The sequence below is a fragment of the Urocampus carinirostris genome, chromosome 10, assembly GCF_059441175.1.
Source record: "Urocampus carinirostris isolate Australia breed hairy pipefish chromosome 10, RoL_Ucar_1.0, whole genome shotgun sequence".
Lineage (NCBI taxonomy): Eukaryota > Metazoa > Chordata > Actinopteri > Syngnathiformes > Syngnathidae > Urocampus > Urocampus carinirostris.
The window spans coordinates 16006208-16027208 of NC_142358.1; the positions used below are offsets into that span (position 1 = coordinate 16006208).

Genomic DNA, 21001 nt, shown 5'->3' on the forward strand with positions numbered 1-21001 from the left:
TATCTTAATTACAACACGAAACATGCTTGGTTTATCTATTTATGAATATATCATATCATCATATTCATTACATCAACATATGATTATGATTCCCGAGGGATACTACAGCAATCTCTTGCTGTATTGCAGTTTACCTATGGCAGTTTCGCTACTTTGCAGACTTTCATCGTGCATTATGTTCTCCATTCTGATTGGCTAAATAGTCACCCCTTTTCGGCTTATGTCTGCCTGAGCGCCAATGACTATCCTAGTTGTAAACGTACGTAAAACAGTTAGACGAATATACATTATCCATCCAGCCATTATCTGCACCGCTTGTCCTCAGTAGGGTCGTGGGGGTGCTGGAGCCAATCCCAGCTATCTTCGGGCAGTGGGCAGGGGACACCTTGAACCAGTTGCCAGCCAATCGCAGGGCACACAGGGACAGACAACTCATTCGCTCATTCACTCCCAGGGACAATTTGGACTGGCCAATTAACCTGATATTATGTTATGTTTATTTATTTTTCAGTTTCAAGTTTCTCTTAAAGCCATCATGTCAACAAAACGCTCTGGGACAAAAAAAGCACTGGTGGCTGGGACAAAAAAAGCAGTAGAGAATGCATTCTATTGCCAAAAAACGGGACTTCTCAGACCACTAAACTTGACCTTTGGTGCTCCCTAGTGGCTTCCTGGCGCTTTTTCCAAAAAGGTTTAATACGGAAAGATATATGGTTTCTGAAGAGGCGCACAAAGAAAACATTTTTAACGTTTGCCAATAAATATAATTAGGTACAGTATCTGTATCCTTCTTTATGAGGCTTGTATATGGCTTAATTTTTTTGTGGCTCCAGACGTATAAATATGATTTTTTTTTCTGTTGTCCAATATGGCTCGTTCAACATTATGGATTCGGCGACCGGAAGGCAAATTTGTTTTTGATAGCACCAAAGTATCATGTGAAATAAAGTGAATTGTATTTGTAATCAATGCAGTTGTACAATAAGGTTCGAACACCTGTTTCATGGCTGAATTTAAGCACTTTTAAGGACTTTCAAAGACCATTTTCCAATTCCTCTAGTACAATTAAAATAATATATCTGGTGTGAATCACATATTTTGCAGAGCCAATAATATACATGTGATTTACATATTCATTTTTTTATTGCATGTGCATTTATAAAGACTTATGATGTTTAGTCTTAGGTAAATCGCAAATATATTTGTGAATCTGAACAATACGTGTGTTCAGATTTTTGAGGCAAATCCCTCCCCATATAGGTGTTGGGTTGAACACTACTTTAACATTTTAAATGACTCATAATTAATGCTATTAATTGATAAGTAATCTTTGCACTAATAGACTGTTTTGGTGTAGCATTTACTCTTGGACACAACCCGGAGTGGGGGTGACAATGCCAAACAAAAGAATGCCAACTGTCGTTAATCCAGAAGGGAAAAAAAAAACACAATGGAGAAGTGAAGCCACCAGAGAGCAGCGCTTGCATCATTTTTAAAGCAGACTTGTTGAGAAATATTGCAACAATTTCAAGCATTTACAAACCTTCAACCACAAATTCAAGCACTTCTCAATCCTTGAAAACACAACATTAAAATGCAAGGGTTTTTAAGGATATCAAAACCCCTAACGAACCCGCAATAAAGCAGCCTGACCATTTTTAAGAAATTATTATTTGACAGTGCAGAAGATATTTGTAAAAACAGAACGTTTATAAAGTACTTTTTTTGTTAAACAAATAGTTGAGCCTGCAATTGGGTTTGTCCTTTAGTTTCAATGTTTGATAACGTATTTATTATATAAATAAAATGGATAAATAAACAAAAACAAACAAATTAATAAATGTAATTGGCTGCCTCCTGCTCACTTCCCAAAGATAGCTAGGATGGGCTCCAGCACCTCTGCGACTCTACTGAGGATAATCGATATAGATGATGGATAGATACTTAATTAAATAAATGTTTCTTCTTTGCGGGTTTTAACCAGGACTTTTTTGAAAAGTAACCGCCGCTAAAAACGAAAGATTTACCTTATCCACAAAAAGCATCTGCAGTTGTTTCAATTTATTTCATTTCAAAGTGCTTATTGTCATATGCACACTGAATGACAATGAAATTTTTACTTTGCTGTCTACACAGTTGCCAGCGTAAAAAAATAAAAACTAAGAAACTATATACATGTATACATCAAATAATATTACGACTCTGCCATACATACGAACGAGAAGATCGTTTGTAAGTTGAATTTGTCCGTAAGTTGGTTCAGTGCTATATGTTGTATGTTTAAGGCTTGAATAATTAACTTGTATTGCTTTGTACTAAAAAATAAACATTTCATAAAATAATATGCTCTCTAAAGATAAATAAAGTTAAGTTAAACTTACTCTTAGAAGATGGGTTTTAACAATTAGGCAACTTCCTCCTTCGTGGTAGAAAGTGGCCGAAAAAAAGCGATTGAACCATTTTCTCAACCACATCAAGCTTTCTTATTTCACTTTCATTTTAAAATAAACACCTCGCCTCTTTTCACTTTACACTAACCATATCGAATGGATGCACGCGATACCAAACAATAAAAATGTCAACGTTCTTAGCGCCCTGGAGATACTATATAGGAGGAGTAAGCAGATTTTTTTCTTCGGGGTTGATGCTGGGTGACCTTTCACAGTGCCACACGGCGGTAGCGGTGGAAAGAAGCACTACAGTAATGTTCTCTACACAGAAAAAGGTTCACACAATACAAAATCTAACTTACAGCAATGTCCAGATATTTTTCGACATCCCCAAAAAAATATTGGTGTCTTCCGTTTTTCGTAAGTCGCATGGTCGTAAGTAGGGGAGCATCCGTATTAAAGTATTGCAGAAAGGATGCACCATGTCGTGCCCTTGAGTCGGGAAGCATACCACCTTGTGTCATTTATACTCTCGCCGCCTACTTTTGGATATTTCTACACGAGGGAAAACTGTGTTTGTGTCCAGCACTGAAGCGATTGCAAGGATGGGGGGGAGCAGATGATGTCTTAGAGGTGCATCGTGGGTGTTGACATGACAGGAATTCGACACCTCAGTTTAGGTTTTGCTCTCTGCATGTGCTGTTAGCTCCAAGCAACCGCCCAAAAAGACATTTACTGAATCATGGCAAACACATTCAAATAATGCAAGCGTTTCTTAGTGGGTGTGACAGCCTTATTTATGTTTAGCTTCTACCCATGCACCCTTTAGAGTTACATTTTATTCAGTCCGGCATTCAGAGAATGCTGCATGGAAAGAGATCAGTTTGAGAAATGGAACTGCCCATTTTACAGTCATATGTCTATTGTTTAGCTTCAATTCTATTATGTCGGCAGGGTGTGTGACACGTTATAATGTGTGCCTCACTGTTTAGAGGTTCCGGGTTCAATTCCAACTACCAGCCTCCTTGTTTGGAGTTTTCAGGTTATCCCTTGGCTTAAGTGCATTGCAGGCGAGACCAAATGATTCCTAGGAATAATTGTGTGGATTAATAGTTGTTTTACCTACGTGTGCCCTGCGATTGGCTGGCAACCAGTCCAAGGTGTCCCCCTAAAGTGTTTGGAATATGAATGAATTCTGTTGTTTTTAAACATTTTTATATTCTATTGTATTGTTTGTTAATGTAACATAATAATAATAATAATAATAATTTCCTTGTATTGTCATTCTGTGTAACAATGTACACCCCATTGCAGCCTGGTCATCCTGCAAGGGGGGTTACCTCATGTGTGGTCCCTTCTCAAGGTTTCTTCATTTTTCTCATGTTGAGGTTTTTCCTTGCCCTTGTGTGGGTTTTAGATCAGGGGATGGTGTAATAATAGTCTGTGTCAGTACAGCCCTTTCAGATTCCTTGTGATTAAGGGCTATACAAATAAACATGACTTGATATGACTTAAAGGTTGACCACAATCTGTTTGGCTCCTTGAAAAGCTGCTAATTTTGTAACAAAAACTCTATCCTATTGGATTACACATTCTTGATTACTCATCGATACCAAAATGGAAAAAACTCAACATATATTGTATCAAATTCCCCCAAAGGTTACCTGTCAGTAATACATGATTTTCTTCTTGATTATACAGTCACAGAGCATCGTACATCTATATCTGTAGACAGTGCAAATAGCAATACTTTGTAGTGATGGCTGGTATCATCTGTCAGCCTTCTCCAATTCTTAAATAAACATATACAGTGTCGATATATGTATCACAATGCACTAAAAGGCTAAAGTGTATTTCTAACAATGTCTTTTTTCACAATGAAAGCTAAACACGCCCAATAAGTCGATACTTGATGTCATAATAAATGTCTACTCAAAATGTTAAATGTTCAATAGACCTTTTTTTACTAAAACCAATAGGAGTACTTAATTATTTTGTACTCAGTGATGCCAAGTGCGGGTCAGCACGCCAGCTTGTTGGTTAGCACGGCGGTCCAGGGTTCAATTCCAGCTATCACATAGTGGAGTTTGCATCTTCTCCCCAAAAACATGCATTTTAGGTTAATTGTCCAGTTCAAATTGTCCCTAGGTGTGAATGTGCCATGGAGTTGTATGTCCTGCGACTGCCTGGCAACCAGTTCAGGGTGTCTCCTGCCTACTCAAATCGGTCACACACACCCACCTGGCGACCATAGTGAGGATAAAGGGCACAGAAAATGGATAGATGATCCAAAGTGCCCAACTAATTAATACTTTTGATGCTGAAAAATGGAATAAACAATGTTGAAAATATCCCCATATAGGAATTTCCCTTAATAGAAAAGTATTTGATTTTTTTTTTGTATTGATTTCAAAACTCAATACAACAAATTGCCACTTATCTTGTAGGTCAACTGATAGAAAGTAACGCGATAGAAGTAACGCGATAGAAGTAACGCGATAGAAAACTCACTAACTCATGTGACGACTGACGAGTACCAATAGTTAAATACTGTTCAGTTATCAGCCCAATGCTTAATTTCAGTACTCCCCCGCATCTAATTACTTGTTTAAAAAATGTGGCAGCTTGTTGTCAAAAAAATTACAGCAATATATTTTTCTGATCAAAAGTGGCAACAGAAGTTTCAGTTCCAACAATTAAAATATGAAACTCAAAATTTAAAGTAGTCTAAGAGTCTAAGGAAGTGAAAGCCAAAACAACTAATCCATTGCCCTGCAGTCTTCCGGGTTGGACAATGCTTTTCCCTAATACGATGCACGGAACAATTATTCGCTATTTTCTCTTTGGTGCCATGACAACACCCACAATTGATTGTTTGCATAGCGTATGCAATCATTGAAAATATCCAGACTTAAATGGTCTTTAACTCCCCATGACTCCTTTTTTACATGTTCCTCCAGATAAAAACATAATCTGATTCACATCTCTTTCTTGTTTGTTTCCAGGGCCTGTTGCTGGCCTGCAACACTCACAGCTAATGGATGTCTTTACCCACTATGCCTACAACGACAGTTTCTATGACAATGGAACATGGGGCTTCAACGAGACCGATCTGGTGCAGAAGCACGAGTACAACTACTACGCTATGTTGCTCACACTGCTCATCTTTGTCATTGTTTTCGGCAACGTGCTGGTTTGCATGGCCGTGTCCAGAGAAAGAGCTCTGCAGACTACCACCAACTACCTGATCGTCAGCCTGGCCGTCGCTGACCTTCTGGTGGCCACGCTGGTCATGCCTTGGGTCGTCTACCTGGAGGTATTCGTGCCTGACGGACATTTAGCTGAATCCGGTCGTCGGTCCATGATAAATATCAGGATATGACCTCACGATACGATGTTTCTTACAATATTGTGAGGAGCAGTGTGGGGCGCCTTACTGAAGAAGAGTAATCAGACTATAAGCGCACCAAAAACCCTAAATTAGCCAGAATTTTGAAACTACAACTTATAACCCAGTCCTCTTTATATACCGCAGATTACGGTGGATGAGATTTGGAATGATTACATGCTTTAACTCACTACGTTATAACAAAATAATTTGCGGTATACTTCAGTAAATGGGCGATGATTGATCAGTTGATTTTCATCTCCGGGCCAAATGGCAATACGTAAATTGTATCCAATGGGATACAAACCTGGGTTGTCAAGGTGAGGGTGATACAGGTTGTTTCTTTTACATGCATATGCATGTTAAGCCGAGAGGTTTTCGACGCACAGGGGAAGAAGTGGAGACACTGTTTCACCTATCAGAATGCACTACCCAAATCAGTGTTTTTGTCACCACGAGTAACTCTAGCATTATAATGTAGTTTTCACAGACTTGTGCACTTGTTTAGGGTGGTTATGGCCCTGGGAAAGGTATTGTCTCTGAGCTTGACAGTCCTAAAATCAAATAGGATATGCTCTTGAATGAATATATAAATGCATTGAAGGGACAGTGTGTACTATTCCCTGCCCCCTAGTGGTACAATAGACTTTGATTCGGTTAAAAAAAGGAAAAAATACATAAATCATACAAATTATACCATTTAGGGCCAGAACAACTAATTGATGAAACCGATTAAAATCAATGATTAAAAGCGTTGGCAACTAATCAGATGAATTATTTGTATAAAGTGATTTAAGAGCCTCCAAGTATGTTAAATCAATGCAAATACGAGTGCACACCATTCCGTTGTGATGGTGTGATTTGTCGTACCACTTTGGGCACCAGCACCATTTTTATAAAAAAGTTACGTTACATTTTTGAATTAATAAATATTGAGCATTGCATCATTAAAATTACAGGGGTCACTAGATGGTGCGACTTAATTCACAAACAAAATTGGCATTAAAGCATTAAACTTAATAGTGTTTGACTGTTTCATCATGAAACAGTTAAGATTTTTTAAGTAAACAGACAATGCTGCAGAAATACAGAGAGAAAAAATAGAATATAAGAGGATATAAGTATATAAAAAAATAAAGTAAAAAGAAAAGTAATAATAATTAACTCTTAAGTGGCAAATTCTTAAGCATATATCATTTTCATATGAGTATTTTTTTTTATCATAATACAAAATTTAATCCCTAAGATAACAAATGTGTCGACACGATTTTGAAGAGTAGGTTTGTTAGCATTTTTGCTTTATTTTTTATGGATGAAAAAAAAACCTATGCACATAAACGGAAATGTATTTCTCTCTTTTTTGTTTGTATGATAAGTCCAAATATAATAGGATCTTTGGATAAGGTGGTAGGAAAAGAGTGCATTTTATATTATAGTATATGTATAATATACAATATGTATAGCATACATTTATATGTATTTTTGTTTATTATCAAGTTAATTAACAAACGGTTGTAGTTTTTTTAATTGCTTTATATTACAGAATATTTTTTTTGGTTTTATGCATTATTTTTCTATGAGTCCAAACACGACAACATTTAGATAAAGATGAGGAAAATAAAAATGTCTTAAAAAAATCTCAATTATCAATTAATCGAAAAAATTATTGACTGATGACTCAATTATGAAATTAATTGTTAGTTGCAGCCCTAATACCCATGTCATAAATTAAAAAAAAAAATTAAATCGTGGGTTGAGATTTTTTTAATTATTTTATTTATTTCCCTCCCTGTCTTGAATGTTTGTCTGTTGTCTCGCTGCTACGAGGACCCAGAGCGACAAAAACTCTGCGTTTTGAATGTTGAAAAAAAAATGTGCGAAACTCACGATTTGTCTGCAACTTGGAGATACTACCACAAACAAATATGTTGGGTCCTCGGGTGGCCAAAAAACGTCCCACTTAAGATGAATATCTATTAATAAACTAACCAACAGAGAGCTGAATAGATAGAATAAAGTCATCTTTTTAACAGCTGTGGTGCTTTTAATATACTGGCATAATGACAACAATAGAATGGGGAACTTAATTAAGATTTAATGTTGCAACACCACAGGATAGTTGTTGGTGTCAAATACGCAATATATACAAATTAAAAATAAATGAGTTGTGAGATATATAACATTTTCTGCCTGTCATCTGAAAGAACCGCATGTTGGATATATGTATTTTTTGGATCATTATTTAAATCAACCTGCAATTGTTCCTCTTAAGTGTATTTCTGTTCTAACATGTCAATATTAAATGTATTGTTGCATTCATTTTCTCTTACCTCAATACCTTATGCCTCAGAACCGTGGGGCTTAAGTTAAAAATGAGACCGTGTTAGTTGAAATTTGTGAAGTAGAAACCCTTTTTTTACAATTACTATAAAATCAAATATTCTACAATGCATTGAAATCAAAGACCAAAACCTTTTTACAGGCCCAAGCATTCATTTAACAAATACAAGTACCGGTACTATAAACTATAAACATGTATTTATTCATCACCATTACCTACCATACATTTCACACTATAGAGCACCTGATTATGAGCTGCACCCAGTACATTTTTAAAGCAAAAAACATTTTTTGCATACATAAGCCGCACCTGACTATAAGCCACATGTGCCCACTTTGAAACATGACATATTTACAAAGGCTTGCCAGGCTTTTGATAAACAAATATGTCTCTGTACGATGTCACCAGCCACTGTCTTTGGAAAACTTACACTCTTGGGATTCAAAATATGATGACCCTTTCAAAAAATACTCATGGGGGAAACGACAAGATCATTCTGAAACAAGATAACCCAAAACTATAAAGCCGAGGTAACTCACCTGGCCGTCTTCAACTTCTTTGAATGTCCGCCAAAATGGCTTTGTTACATCAAGGACAATCCATAGAATCACACAGTGTAAAATATTTACTACAGAACACACGATAATGCAAACAGATAAATGGGAATCCGCCTAAAACATTTCGACACAGTATTTATGTTTACAAATAAACAGACTCATAAAATTATTCCTAATATGGTAGTTAGTCCTCCCCTTTCGTTTGAAACCTTTTCCATAATGAGGGTCTGTTCATGCTAGTTTTATTCCTGGACAAAGAGCCAAATTGCATTAAACTTGCGTCTTCCTCTACACATTTATTACACATGTCTTTACTGCTCAGGCGCCCCTGGCGGCCGTGAGAAAATATGCATAATCTAGCCTTATCATTGCATAAACCGCAGGCCTGAAAGCTTTGAAAGTTGCAGATTACAGCTCGAAATTTACGGTACTATCTGAGGGACTGCTGAGCCAATCAGAATGCCGAACATAATGTTACGAAGCAAATCCGTGATATAGTGAAAGATGAACCACATTGTAGCAGGAGATCCCCTTAATAGTCCTTGTCCTCCTCTTGGAAAAAAAAACTTTTTTTTTCATAGGCCTTTCTCCCATGACAGCTTGTTAAACAGTCAATGTCTTAATATTACCCTTTTGAATGGATACAATTTGAAATCAGATAATTTTATTTGCAGGGTTGGGTAGGGTTACTTTAACTGGATTACTTTTGGATTACTCCAATACCAAATATGTTAATAAAAGACAAAAGAAACTAAATATGAATAAAATTACTAAATTTTGTGCAGGCTTGGGGAATAACGGAATACATGGAAGGGCAAAAATGATGTTGGCAAGCTGTTTGGATTTATTTTCATTTTGTTTCTGTCGCATTTTATGTTAGTTTTGCCGGAGATCAAAGAGATCAAAGCCAGGAGAGAAAGCTTACCATGTGTTGTGAGTCATAATTTATTCATATTTAGTTCATTTTGTCTTTTATTAGCATATTTGGTATTGGAGTAATCCAAAAGTAAATGAAAGTAATCCAGTTAAAGTAACCCTACCCAACCCTGTTTATTTGATACCAAGATTATTCTTTTACTACAGTTTTGTTGCTTCATACTTTCCAAGAGGACTTTTCTGCAATACCTGAGCTCTAATCTAGAAGATTACTCTGTGATATATTTTTATCCCGTCTTGATGGGAAATAAATGGGGATGTATATGACCATCAAGTTAGAAGTTACACTCTGTCATAAAGAGAGTCAATCTGAGAGTGTGAAGTTATTAGGCCTCCGGGAACCGAAAGTAAATCACGAGGATTAGCCCTCTGATCTGATTACAGCGTTTAAATCCATACCATGTCACGTCGACTGCCGTCCGTGTCTACATGTAAATGCAACAGAAAGTCGATTTGGAGTCACGTAATAACAGGACAGATTTTTACAAGTTTAGCAACAGACACAATGGTGAAAAATCATCCATTTATCCATTTGCTACAGACACACCAAAAGTGGAGTGCAACGTTATAATTAAAGTATTCCCAAAATTCTGCAAGCCAGTTGCAGGGCACACAGAAACAAGACAATTCCCTTCACTAATTCACACAATTTGGAGCTGCCATTCAACCTGATATGAGAGTTTTTGGAATGTGGGAGGAAACCTCAGTGCCTTGAAAAAACCTACGGGAAGAACCGTACCTGGAATTGAACCCTGGACCTCTGCACTGCGGGGCTGACGTGCTAATCCCTCAGTCGCTGTGCCGCCAGGTGTAAAACACAACCTACCAAAAGAGCACGAGTGCTGGATGCAATACACAATTCTGTAAACAGACATGATGCAATAAAAATACAAAGTGTAATGATGGAATAAGACAGAGTGACCATTGTGGTTTGTGAAACATATGAAGTAAACAACTGGAACGGTAGCCATTTATCCGTCCAGTTTGTTTTTTGAAGTGGGAAATAAGTTAATACCGTAAAATAAGCACATCTCAAGAGAGAAGAGTTATTTGGGGAGTGGGAGCCACTCTTCTACTCTTTGTCAACAGTGTTGGGAGTAACGTGTTACAAAATAACACGTACCTGGTACACAATTACTTCTCTGGATAACAAGTACTGCATCGTGTTATTAATACAACTTAGTGACTCAATTGTTGTAACTACAGTATATAGAGCATTACTGCAGCTTATGAATTGCAATATCTTCCAACTGCTGACTAATGTTGCATCACTCATATTGTCACATAGAATGCTCGGTCAACCGCCAGTAACAATGGGTGGGCATACCTGCTGGAGGATGAGAACACTGAATTTCTCCTCATGCATATATTCTCCCTACTCTATATACTCAGATCTGATCCAAATACATAACTATAAGATAAAATACTCAAATCAGGGGGTCAGCTTATGTGCCCATATTTGGTTGTGTGTCACCAGTAGCGAATGGTAGGAAACGTGTTGGAAAAGGGGCTCAGCTTATACAGGAACAAGGAAACAATTCAGTCAATGGGGCAAATGTAAGCACTGAATTTACAGTTAAGGTGTGCTGAATTTTTGTCTTGTCTTTTGGTAAAATGTTAATTTAATTTCCTGGAGAAAAAAAAGAAATCTTATTTCTCTCTCTCTCTCTCTCTCTCTCTCTCTCTCTCTCTCTCTCTCTCTCTCTCTCTCTATATATATATATATATATATATATATATATATATATATATATATATATATATATATATATATTAGATTTATTCTCCCCTTTTTGTTTACTGATTTTTCTTACTTCACTTTTTCTGGCATTTAATCTTTTACTTTTCATTTTTTCATATTTCCCCCCCTTTTTCTTTTTTTCTTCTTTCTTTTCTTTCCTTTTTTCTTTTTTTAATTTGTTTCCCCTTTTTCTTTAATTGTTTATAGATTTGTCTCTTGTTTCCCATTATCCTCTTCTTTTTTTCCATTTTCACTTCCAATTTTTTCTTCCAATTTTTTCTTCTTTCTCAAAAAGCTAAGCAAAAATTGAGTGATAATATTATTGTGGTTTGTATTCTTCCTTGTGCTTTTTAGTACTCGTTTTCGGTTGCTCTGCACCACAAACATGTAAAGGTCAAAGAGTACACACTGTACCTTTAAGAGTTATTTAGGTATTTTCAATTGACTTAATTTGCTTATGCACACACATTCTCACTTGTCTTCATTTTCCTTTCAGTGGGATTTCAGCTGACATCCGAAATTGCTCCCAAGCCTGCGTTACTCACATTTTCAATCCCTCACGCCGCTTCTTTGCATATTAAGCCGAAATGCTGACACTATTTGAATCAACAACGGCTTGTGAAGGCAGTTGGAGTGTGCGGTAACCAAAACATCTGCGGCCTTGCCAGCAAGCACACTCGTATTTGGTGTTTTGCATTCCACGAGAAAATAAACTGCAAAGCCTTGTCTCCTCTGCACCGATGCGATTTGAATTTTGGTTGTTTTCTAAATGAACACTGACGAGTCGGCAGACTTTTCAAGAAAAATGACAGAAGGCGAAAAGTCAAAAGTAGTGTTGAGTGCATTAACTATTCAAATAGTACTTGATTACAGTTACTAGTTACTTCATTTGAAAAGTAACTCAGCTCTGCCCAGATTACTAACACTAAAATATAGCGCGTTACTACGAAAGGAACTAGTTACAAATGTCCATTTATACTAGCATATAAGTCAGGCCCCCCAAAACTGCTTTAAAATAGCCACACATAAAAAGAAACAGAAGAAAGTGTGCACTCCGGTTTCCTACCACATTCCAAAAGCATGCATGTCAGGTTAATTGGCCAGTCCAAATTGTCCCTAAGTGTGAATGAGCGAGCAAATTATCTGTCCCTGTTTGCCCTGCGACTGGCTGGCAACCAGTTCAGGGTGACCCCTGCCCACTGCCCGAAGATGGCTGGGACGGGCTCCAGCACACCCGCGACCCTGCTGAGGATAAGCAGTGCAGATAATGGATAGATGGATGGATGTACAGTGCATCCGGAAAGTATTCACAGCGCTTCACTTTTTCCACATTTTGTTATGTTACAGCCTCATTCCAAATTGTATTAATTTAATCTCTTATCTCAAAATTCTACACAAAATACTCCATTATGACAATGTAAAAAAGTTTTTTTTTTTTTTACATTTTTCGAATTTATTAAAAATAGAAAACTAAGAAATCACATTTACATAAGTATTCACAGCCTTTGCTTAATACTTTGTTGATCCACCTTTGGCAGCAAATACAGCCTCAAGTCTTTTATATGATCCCACAAGTTTAGCACACCTATCTTTAGGCAGTTTTGCCCATTGTTCTTTGCAATAAGTCTCAAGCTCAATCAGGTTTGATGGGAGACGTTTGTGCACAGCCATTTTCAGATCTCTCCAGAGATGTTCGATCGGATTCAAGTCTGGACTCTGGCTGGGCCACTCCAGGACATTCACGGAGTGGTTCTGAAGCCAATCTTTTGAGATCTTGGCTGGGTGCTCTGGGTCGTTGTCCTGCTGAAAAATGAACCTTCGCCCAGCCTGAGGTCAAGAGCGCTCTGGAGCAGGTTTTCATCCAGGATATCTCTATATATTGCTGCATTCATTTTTCCTTCTATCTTGACTAGTCTGCCAGTTCCTGCTGCTGAAAAACATCCCCACAGCATGATGCTGCCACCACCATGCTTCACTGTAGGGATGGTATTGGCCTGGTGATGAGCAGTGCCTGGTTTCCTCCAAAGAGTTCAATCTTTGTCTCATCAGACCAGAGAATTTTTTTTTCATGGTCTGGTAGTCATTCGGGTGCTTTTTGGCAAATTCCAGACGGGCTTCCATGTTCATTTTACTAAGGAGTGGCTTTCGTCTGGCCACTCTACCATACAGGCCTGATTGGTGGATTGCTGCAGAGATGGTTGTCCTTCTGGAAGGCTCTCCTCTCTCCACAGAGGAACGCTGGAGCTCTGACAGAGTGACCATCGGGTTCTTGGTCACCTCCCTGACTAAGACCCTTCTTCCCCGATCGCTCAGTTTAGAAGGCCGGCCATCTCTAGGAAGAATCCTGGTGGTTCCAAATGTCCTCCATTTACGAATAATGGAGGCCACTGTGCTCATTGGGACCTTCAAAGCAGCAGAATTTTTTCTGTATCCTTCCCCAGATGTGTGCATCAAGACAATCCTGTCTCGCAGGTCTACAGACAGTTCTTTTGACTTCATGCTTGGTGTTTGTGCTCTGACATGCACACTTAACTGTGGGACCTTATATAGACAGGTGTGTGCCTTTCCAAATCATGTCCAATCAACTGAATTTACTGCAGGTGAACTCCAATTAAGCTGTAGAAAGATCTCAAGGATGATCAGTGGAAAAAAGATGCACCTGAGCTCAATTTTGAGCTTCATGGCAAAGGCTGTGAATACTTATGTTAATGTGATTTCTTAGTTTTCTATTTTTAATAAATTCAAATATAAAAAAACGTTTTCACATTGTCATAATGGAGTATTTTGTGTAGAATTTTGAGATAAGAGATTAAATTAATACAATTTGGAATGAGGCTGTAACATAACAAAATGTGGAAAAAGTGAAGCGCTGTGAATACTTTCCGGATGCACTGTAAATACAAAACACTTTAAATTATTGGCGGAATGAGGGTTGTATGTGACAATGTGAGAGATGTTGCAGTGTGCAGCTCTTAGAAGAGTAGCGGAATAACTCAGTGTTGCAAAAGTAGTATTGACAGTAGCATTTTAAATCCCCTTTAAAAAGCGGGTTAGAAACAGAATAAAATACATGATAGACATCATACTGAGTACCTATAGTCCGTCTCTCGTCATTGCTCACTGATGGCAGAACAGTCACGCTAGCTTAGAAGAGAGATTCTATATTATGATAGCAATCGTTATCAGACATTATTTGGGATTGAAAAAACATATCTCTACTTTTTATTATATGACTCTATTGGTGTTGGTGTGATTGGAAAAGTATCAAAAACCCGACCCAGAAAACTTTTGGCCAGGTTCATTGGAAAATTCCTTGATTCCTTGGACGATTGGAAATCTTGAGGATCCAAGTGGCGAGCTCCCCCCAACCAAGAATCCACATTGAGGATCTGATTCATCCAAGAGCACTGCATCAAGGTCGGGCTAGGACCTGGATTATTCCTTTGATCTAGACCAATGAATCCAAACTATGACAAACCTGTGTTTGCAATGGATTTGGAACTCCCTGAATTAGAAATCATCGAAATTGTGTTTTCTTTACTCATTTGATAAATTTTCTTCTCTTTCTTTGCTTATTTGATGAACCTTATTGTTTCTGACTCGAAACAATTTGGGATTACTCTAAAACCCTTTCGGTGCGTATCCAAGTACATTTTGCGAATAATAGTAATGGGTTATCATCAACTGGAATCAGAGTAGATGACCGGTCATCAAAATGAAAAAAAAAAAAAAAAAAACAGGCTTAGGAAACCAAGATAAACCAAACTTTTGCTCACCTAACACCCTTAACCAAATAAGAGTGTTCTTTTACTATAATTGATGAAAAATGCAATCCATTGTCGTGTTCATTGTTCGGTGAATTGCCAGCTTTTATTCTTACATTTGACTCTGTTGTTTCCTCTATAAACCTGAATCTATTCCAGGGGACTGTCTTCCTTCTGACAGTATAGGTGCTAAAATGCAAACTGTTATTAATAACTCTTAACAGTATTAGTTACAAAGAAAAGTAATTGCGCTTCTTTGTAATGCGTAAGTCACAACACTGGTCAAGATCAATTTTGGCTTCCAAAAGTTGTAAAATGCTAAAGTGGAGCAAAGGGGAGAGTTTGTGACTCAGAAAAAAATGCTCATTTTGTTGGCTAATCTTTGTATAATCAATGCAGAGGACAGCAGGCGTGTTTGACGCTTAATTTTTCCATGACCCAGGCACAGGGACAAAGATTAATGAAAGCCTAGGCGCACTCATCCGATGCTCTTTTCGGAGGCAGGTGAGCTGGTGTCAGGCGAGACAGGTGGCCTGTCAGGGCAGCGCTGATAATGTTAGGTTCATAATGGAGAGCTTTGAGTTACCGCGGGCGTATAAACGCCCGTTCATTGATTGAAAGCCACAGGCGGGCTACGAGTGCAGGTAAAAACTCTCTGGCACAAAGATAACAACTGACAACATTTGGAATTGTATTTTTTGGACATTTTACAGGAAGTAGATCTGTCTTCTTCTTCATGACAAATGATGAAACTTTGGATTTTTATGATAGATGGGTAGGTACGTAGGTACGTAGGTCGGTAGGTAATTAGGTAGGTAGGTAGGTAGGTTGGTGAATTGGTTGGCTTTGTTGGTAGATAGACATAAAGTATATGTAAGTCGGTTGGTGCGTAGGTAGGTCTGTAGAAAGGTTGTCAGGTAGGTTGTGTAGGTTTGGTACGGTTTGGACGATGGATGGATGGATGGATGGATGGATGGATGGATGGATGGATATTAAGACATTTGAATACTTGGATGGCTAATAGCGCTAAAGTCAATATACTATAACTTTTAGCTTTGCAGTAGCAGCTAGATAAATAGACGGCCCAATCCATTTGAATTGAAGCTTTAGTAAATTACTTTATAACTCTACTAACTAAGTAATAGCTAGTCAGTACCAGCAAGACAAATACTGTACTTTGACAGATGAATATATATATATATATATATATATATATATATATATATATATATATATATATATATATATATATATATATATATATATATATATATATATATATATATATATATATATATATATATATATATATATATATATAAATATATATATATATATATATATATATATATATATATATGTATATATATATATATATATATATATGAAAAAGTATTTCATCTGGGTAGCACGGCGGCGCAGTGGTTAGCGCATGTGCGGCACAGTTCTGGGGTCATGGAAACCTCCTGCGTGGGTTCAAATCCAGCTACCGGCCTTACTGTGCGGAGTTTGTATGTTCTCCCCGTGCTTGCGTGGGTTTCCTCCGGGCACTCCGGTTTCCTCCCACATTCCAACGACATGGATTTCAGGTAATTTGGCCGGTCCAAATTGTCCCTAGGTGTGACTGGGCGAGTGAGTTGTCTGTCCCCGTGTGCCCTGCGATTGGCTGGCAACCAGTTCAGGGTGTTCCCTGCCCACTGCCCGATGATTGCTGGGATGGGCTCCAGCACCCCTGCAACCCTACTGAGGATAAGCGGTGCAGCCAATGAGATAAGGGGAGATGAGATTAAAGTATCTCTTAAGCAAGGCATTAGGCTTACAGTAGGTAATATATCTCTAGCTAGTAGCTCGACAGAACCAGATATATATATAGGTAATACTAAATATGAAGATTTCCTGATGATGAAAATTCTTTAAAGCAACTTTGATTTTTGTAAGAGCCACTTTGAAGTCTAATTAACATTTGAATGTATAACTTTGTATACATTCCAGACAACTTGCTTGGTTTGCTAGGCAGCATTGTAATTTAAAATCAGCCAAAGTCTGTTCTTCGAAAACAAAGTAGTAGCACTGGGAACATGTTCTAGGAAGCTCATTTTGGTGAATTTAAGGGCCTGGTCAAACAGCCGTTTGCGTCTGTATCACGGCTGAATCACGGCCAGAAATTTCTGCCCGTGAAGCAGACGCTGTTGCCCGCGGTGGAAAATGCGCAAAATTGGCCAACCCGCTGTTCATCCGTGGTATGCCCGCGAAACAGACGCCGGCGGCTGTTCCGCTTCCTCATCGCGTCAGTTCCATGTCCTTTCCGCATGTGGACCACGGGTATAAAAGCTGCCGAGCCGGGCTGTAGAAATCATAACCGCTCAAGACACACTCCCGTGAAGATCAAGATTTCAAGCTATGGCACCGAAGAAGAAGCAAATATGTTATTATTGTAATAGTTTTTCATTTTTATTTTATTATCTTGTTATGAAATGAAAATAAATGTCAAAAAATAAAAATGGTTTAAGATGAGGTCACTACGGTGACGGGGATTCATGTTCACCCCTTGACGTCTCGAGCACAACTGACGTGGCGTTTGACCGTCACACGCGTTACACACGCTAATTCACGTGATAACGCCGCGATACAGGCGCAGAACAAACGTGCTATGACCGTGCTCCACCTGCAATTACCCGCTAAAATTCCGCGTCATACCCACGTGTAACCACGCCCTGGCCGCGGCCGTAGCACGTCGTTCCGCGTCTGTACCGCGTCATATCCGCGTGTGTACCATGAGTGCCGCCCGCGGTTACCCGTGGTCTAAAGTTTTGAGCAGCGCAAAACTTTTTCGCGTGTGTGAATTTCTTGCCACGTGTAAAGCACGGCTGTATCTCGTCTGTATCGCGATCTCAACGCAGGCAACAGCGTCTGCTTCACGGGCAGAAATTTCTGGTCGTGATTCAGCCGCGATTCAGACGCAAACGGCTGTGTGACCGGGCCCTAAGGATTTTTTTTTTATATATATCTATACACATGTTCCTTGTAGAATGGAAAAAAATAATCCTTAGGATTAAGGGTGCACAGAGTTATCAGCATTTATCAAGCCAATTTTATGAATTATGGGCGATTGGTAATAAGCCAATCCCTTTAAAATAAATTGATCTTTTTCACCGATCTTGTCTCATTCTCATTGGTTTATGAAGGTTATCTACTCTTTTCTTTTTGCTGAAAAACTTATATACTTTTGGTTTTATCCCAGAGAACTAATCCATATGCCGCTTGATTGCTTCGACAATATTGCTCAATTATAAAATAAGATCAGAGAGGTGAGAGTTTGCGATGCTTGAAAATTGGGTTCTGCAAAAATTGGCAGGTTATCGGTACAATGAGTTAGCCAAATTGTCTCAGACGGCAGATCAATATCATTTCCATTATTTTATTTTACTGATTAAGAAAAGTAATAAGAAAAATGAGAATATGCTAATGTAGCAATATGAATAACATTATTAGTATGCCCTACAAAAATACACATGGTGAGTTTTTTATCTGCTAGTTGAAAAGGTTTGAGTCGCTACTAATTTATAAATTGTAAATTGATGAATTGTCAAAAATTATTATTTACAGATTACGTCTGTTTTCTTTTTTGGGTAAAAAAAAGCCAGGACAATTACTTGTAGACCAGGGTTCTCTCCAGCTACAATATAGTAAGGGTGGATGTATCGAAACAAATAGTGATATTATCGATACTAAGTGAGTACTTGGATTTGATCGACACTATTGTGTTGGGATCGATGCTATTTTACCATTTTCCAACTAGCAAAATAATAATTTAAAAGTTGAACAAAAAATGTAAGTTTATAAATACTGTTCATTAAAACTTTCAAGTTGGTTTAATTGTGATTACTTTATTTACACTGTTGATTATATTATCAAAAAATTGTGCAATTAACATTAATTTAGTTGTCTTTTTGACATTATTTTACAGTAGAACTAGTCATTTAATAATACTTATGTAGTACAGCGTGTATAATTTGACCACTAGATTTCACTGTACCCTGTAGTTTAACAGAAAAAAGATTGTTAGAAAGCACAGGGATGTCAACAAACTGCAGAGACTGACCCAAAGTCAACATGTTTCTTCTCATTTAATTTGCCTAGCCTGTCATGATTACCAATGTGAATCATCTGCGCCCGCTACTTTGGCGCAAACTGCCCCGGACTCTGATTGGCTCCCTGTCCCTATTTATACCCACTCCTATCTGTGCCCTTTTGTTAGTCCGTCTGCGAACCCCAGTTGACTTAGGCAAGCCTTTTCCCTGACTCTCACCTGTGTTTTGCTCCCGTCTGTCCCCCGGCTTCGACCCGTTTTTGATACTGACCACGTCTACTATCCCGTCCCGGCTTTCGAGCTCTTTTTGTCTCCGACCACGTCTACTCTTTTTTCCTGGCTTACGACTCGCTTCCGACCCCGACCACGTTTTTGCTCTCTTGTCCCGGCTACTGACCCGTTTTTCCGTTCCCAACACCGCCATCGCTGGCCACGGAAGAGCCACTTCTGCGTTCAGAGCGACCTGCTTCCTGCGTCCAGCAATCACCGGATTGTGAGCGCAACCCTTTCTTTTTCTTCCAACAAAACTTGTGAGGAATGCAACGCAAGTGGGCCCTGTCTCCGTTCTGGTCCTTACACAGCCTTTTTCAGGTTTTCGGGTACCCGTAGCAGCAATATGGCTGACACTGATGTCAGCTATGTGAGGCTCGTGTCATGTCAATTGAAGGGAAATTTTGCAACCCATGAGTTTCTTGAAAATACACGTTGATATTTTTTTTATTATAATACCAACAAAAATTGTTTTTTCTATAACAATGTTTTTTTACCACTGGGAGGCAACAAAAATCCACAATTTCCCTTTAAAGTTTCCATTGCAGTTATCTCATTTAAAAAAAAAAAAGTTTTTTCTAGTGTCTTAAAGTTTTGCGCTGTGTTCATCATAATTATAAGCTAATTCAAGGAGGAATGGTTCAGTTATTTACTTATCATGACATTTCCAGGTACGGCGACTGAGTGGTTAGCATGTCCACGGCACAGTTCTGGGGTCATAGGATTGAATCCAGCTACCAGTATTCCTGTGCGGAATTTATTGATACTACCCTGTATTGATTTGGATCGAAGCGCTAGCAAAATTTCCAGTATTCCCCATGTATTATTAAAATGTTTTCTTTTTAAACCTTCCTTGAATGTGTTAAAGTTTACATCTGTTGAAGTGTAATTGGATAAAAGAGAACATTCAGAATTGTACACTTGGGACTGCTGTGGAAATTCCCACCGCATGCCGTTAGGGAAAAGCATTTCGACAAAGCTTTTTTGAGTGCCTTGTCTTTTTTGTTTGTTAGATGTTCACGGTTGCACAAAGATGACACTTGTGGCTGTTTTTACCTTTCACAGGTCGTAGGTGAGTGGCGCTTTAGCAAGATCCACTGTGACATCTTTGTCACTCTCGACGTGATGATGTGTACAGCCAGCATCCTCAATCTGTGCGCCATCAGCATTGATCGGTGAGTCGGCTGATGCTAAGATTGCTCTTTCCTTCCTGGCGGCTTAGCATGGATTTTTTTTTAAAGGAAATCTTTACCCCAGGGTATAACGGGAGGGCTGTTTGCAACAGTTCTTGGTTCTTGCCTCTCTTGGTCAATTACACTGCGAACATATTCATTTTTCTAACACCTCATGTGAGATGTAACGCCTGACACCTACAACTTAAGTTGGGTTAAGCTTCTCAGTGTTTACCATATACTTTAAAGTCCCATAATTAGTCCCGCCTAGGTCTCTTTAAATTGTATTATTAAAAAATATAGTCACTTTAAAAGGTCTCATTTTAAAAAGATAACTAACAACATGGTGTGC

General features: G+C 38.3%; 1 protein-coding gene across 1 annotated transcript in view; it reads left to right on the top strand.

Annotated features, from left to right (window-relative positions):
• drd2a (dopamine receptor D2a) overlaps window positions 1-21001 on the top strand; it is a 104585-nt gene that overhangs the window by 64865 nt on the left and 18719 nt on the right. Inside the window, exons 2-3 of the mRNA XM_088345411.1 lie at window positions 5396-5706; window positions 20543-20652. Coding sequence (XP_088201537.1) covers window positions 5428-5706; window positions 20543-20652 — 389 coding nt within the window. The 5' untranslated portion in view covers window positions 5396-5427. The remainder of the gene's footprint in view (window positions 1-5395; window positions 5707-20542; window positions 20653-21001) is intronic.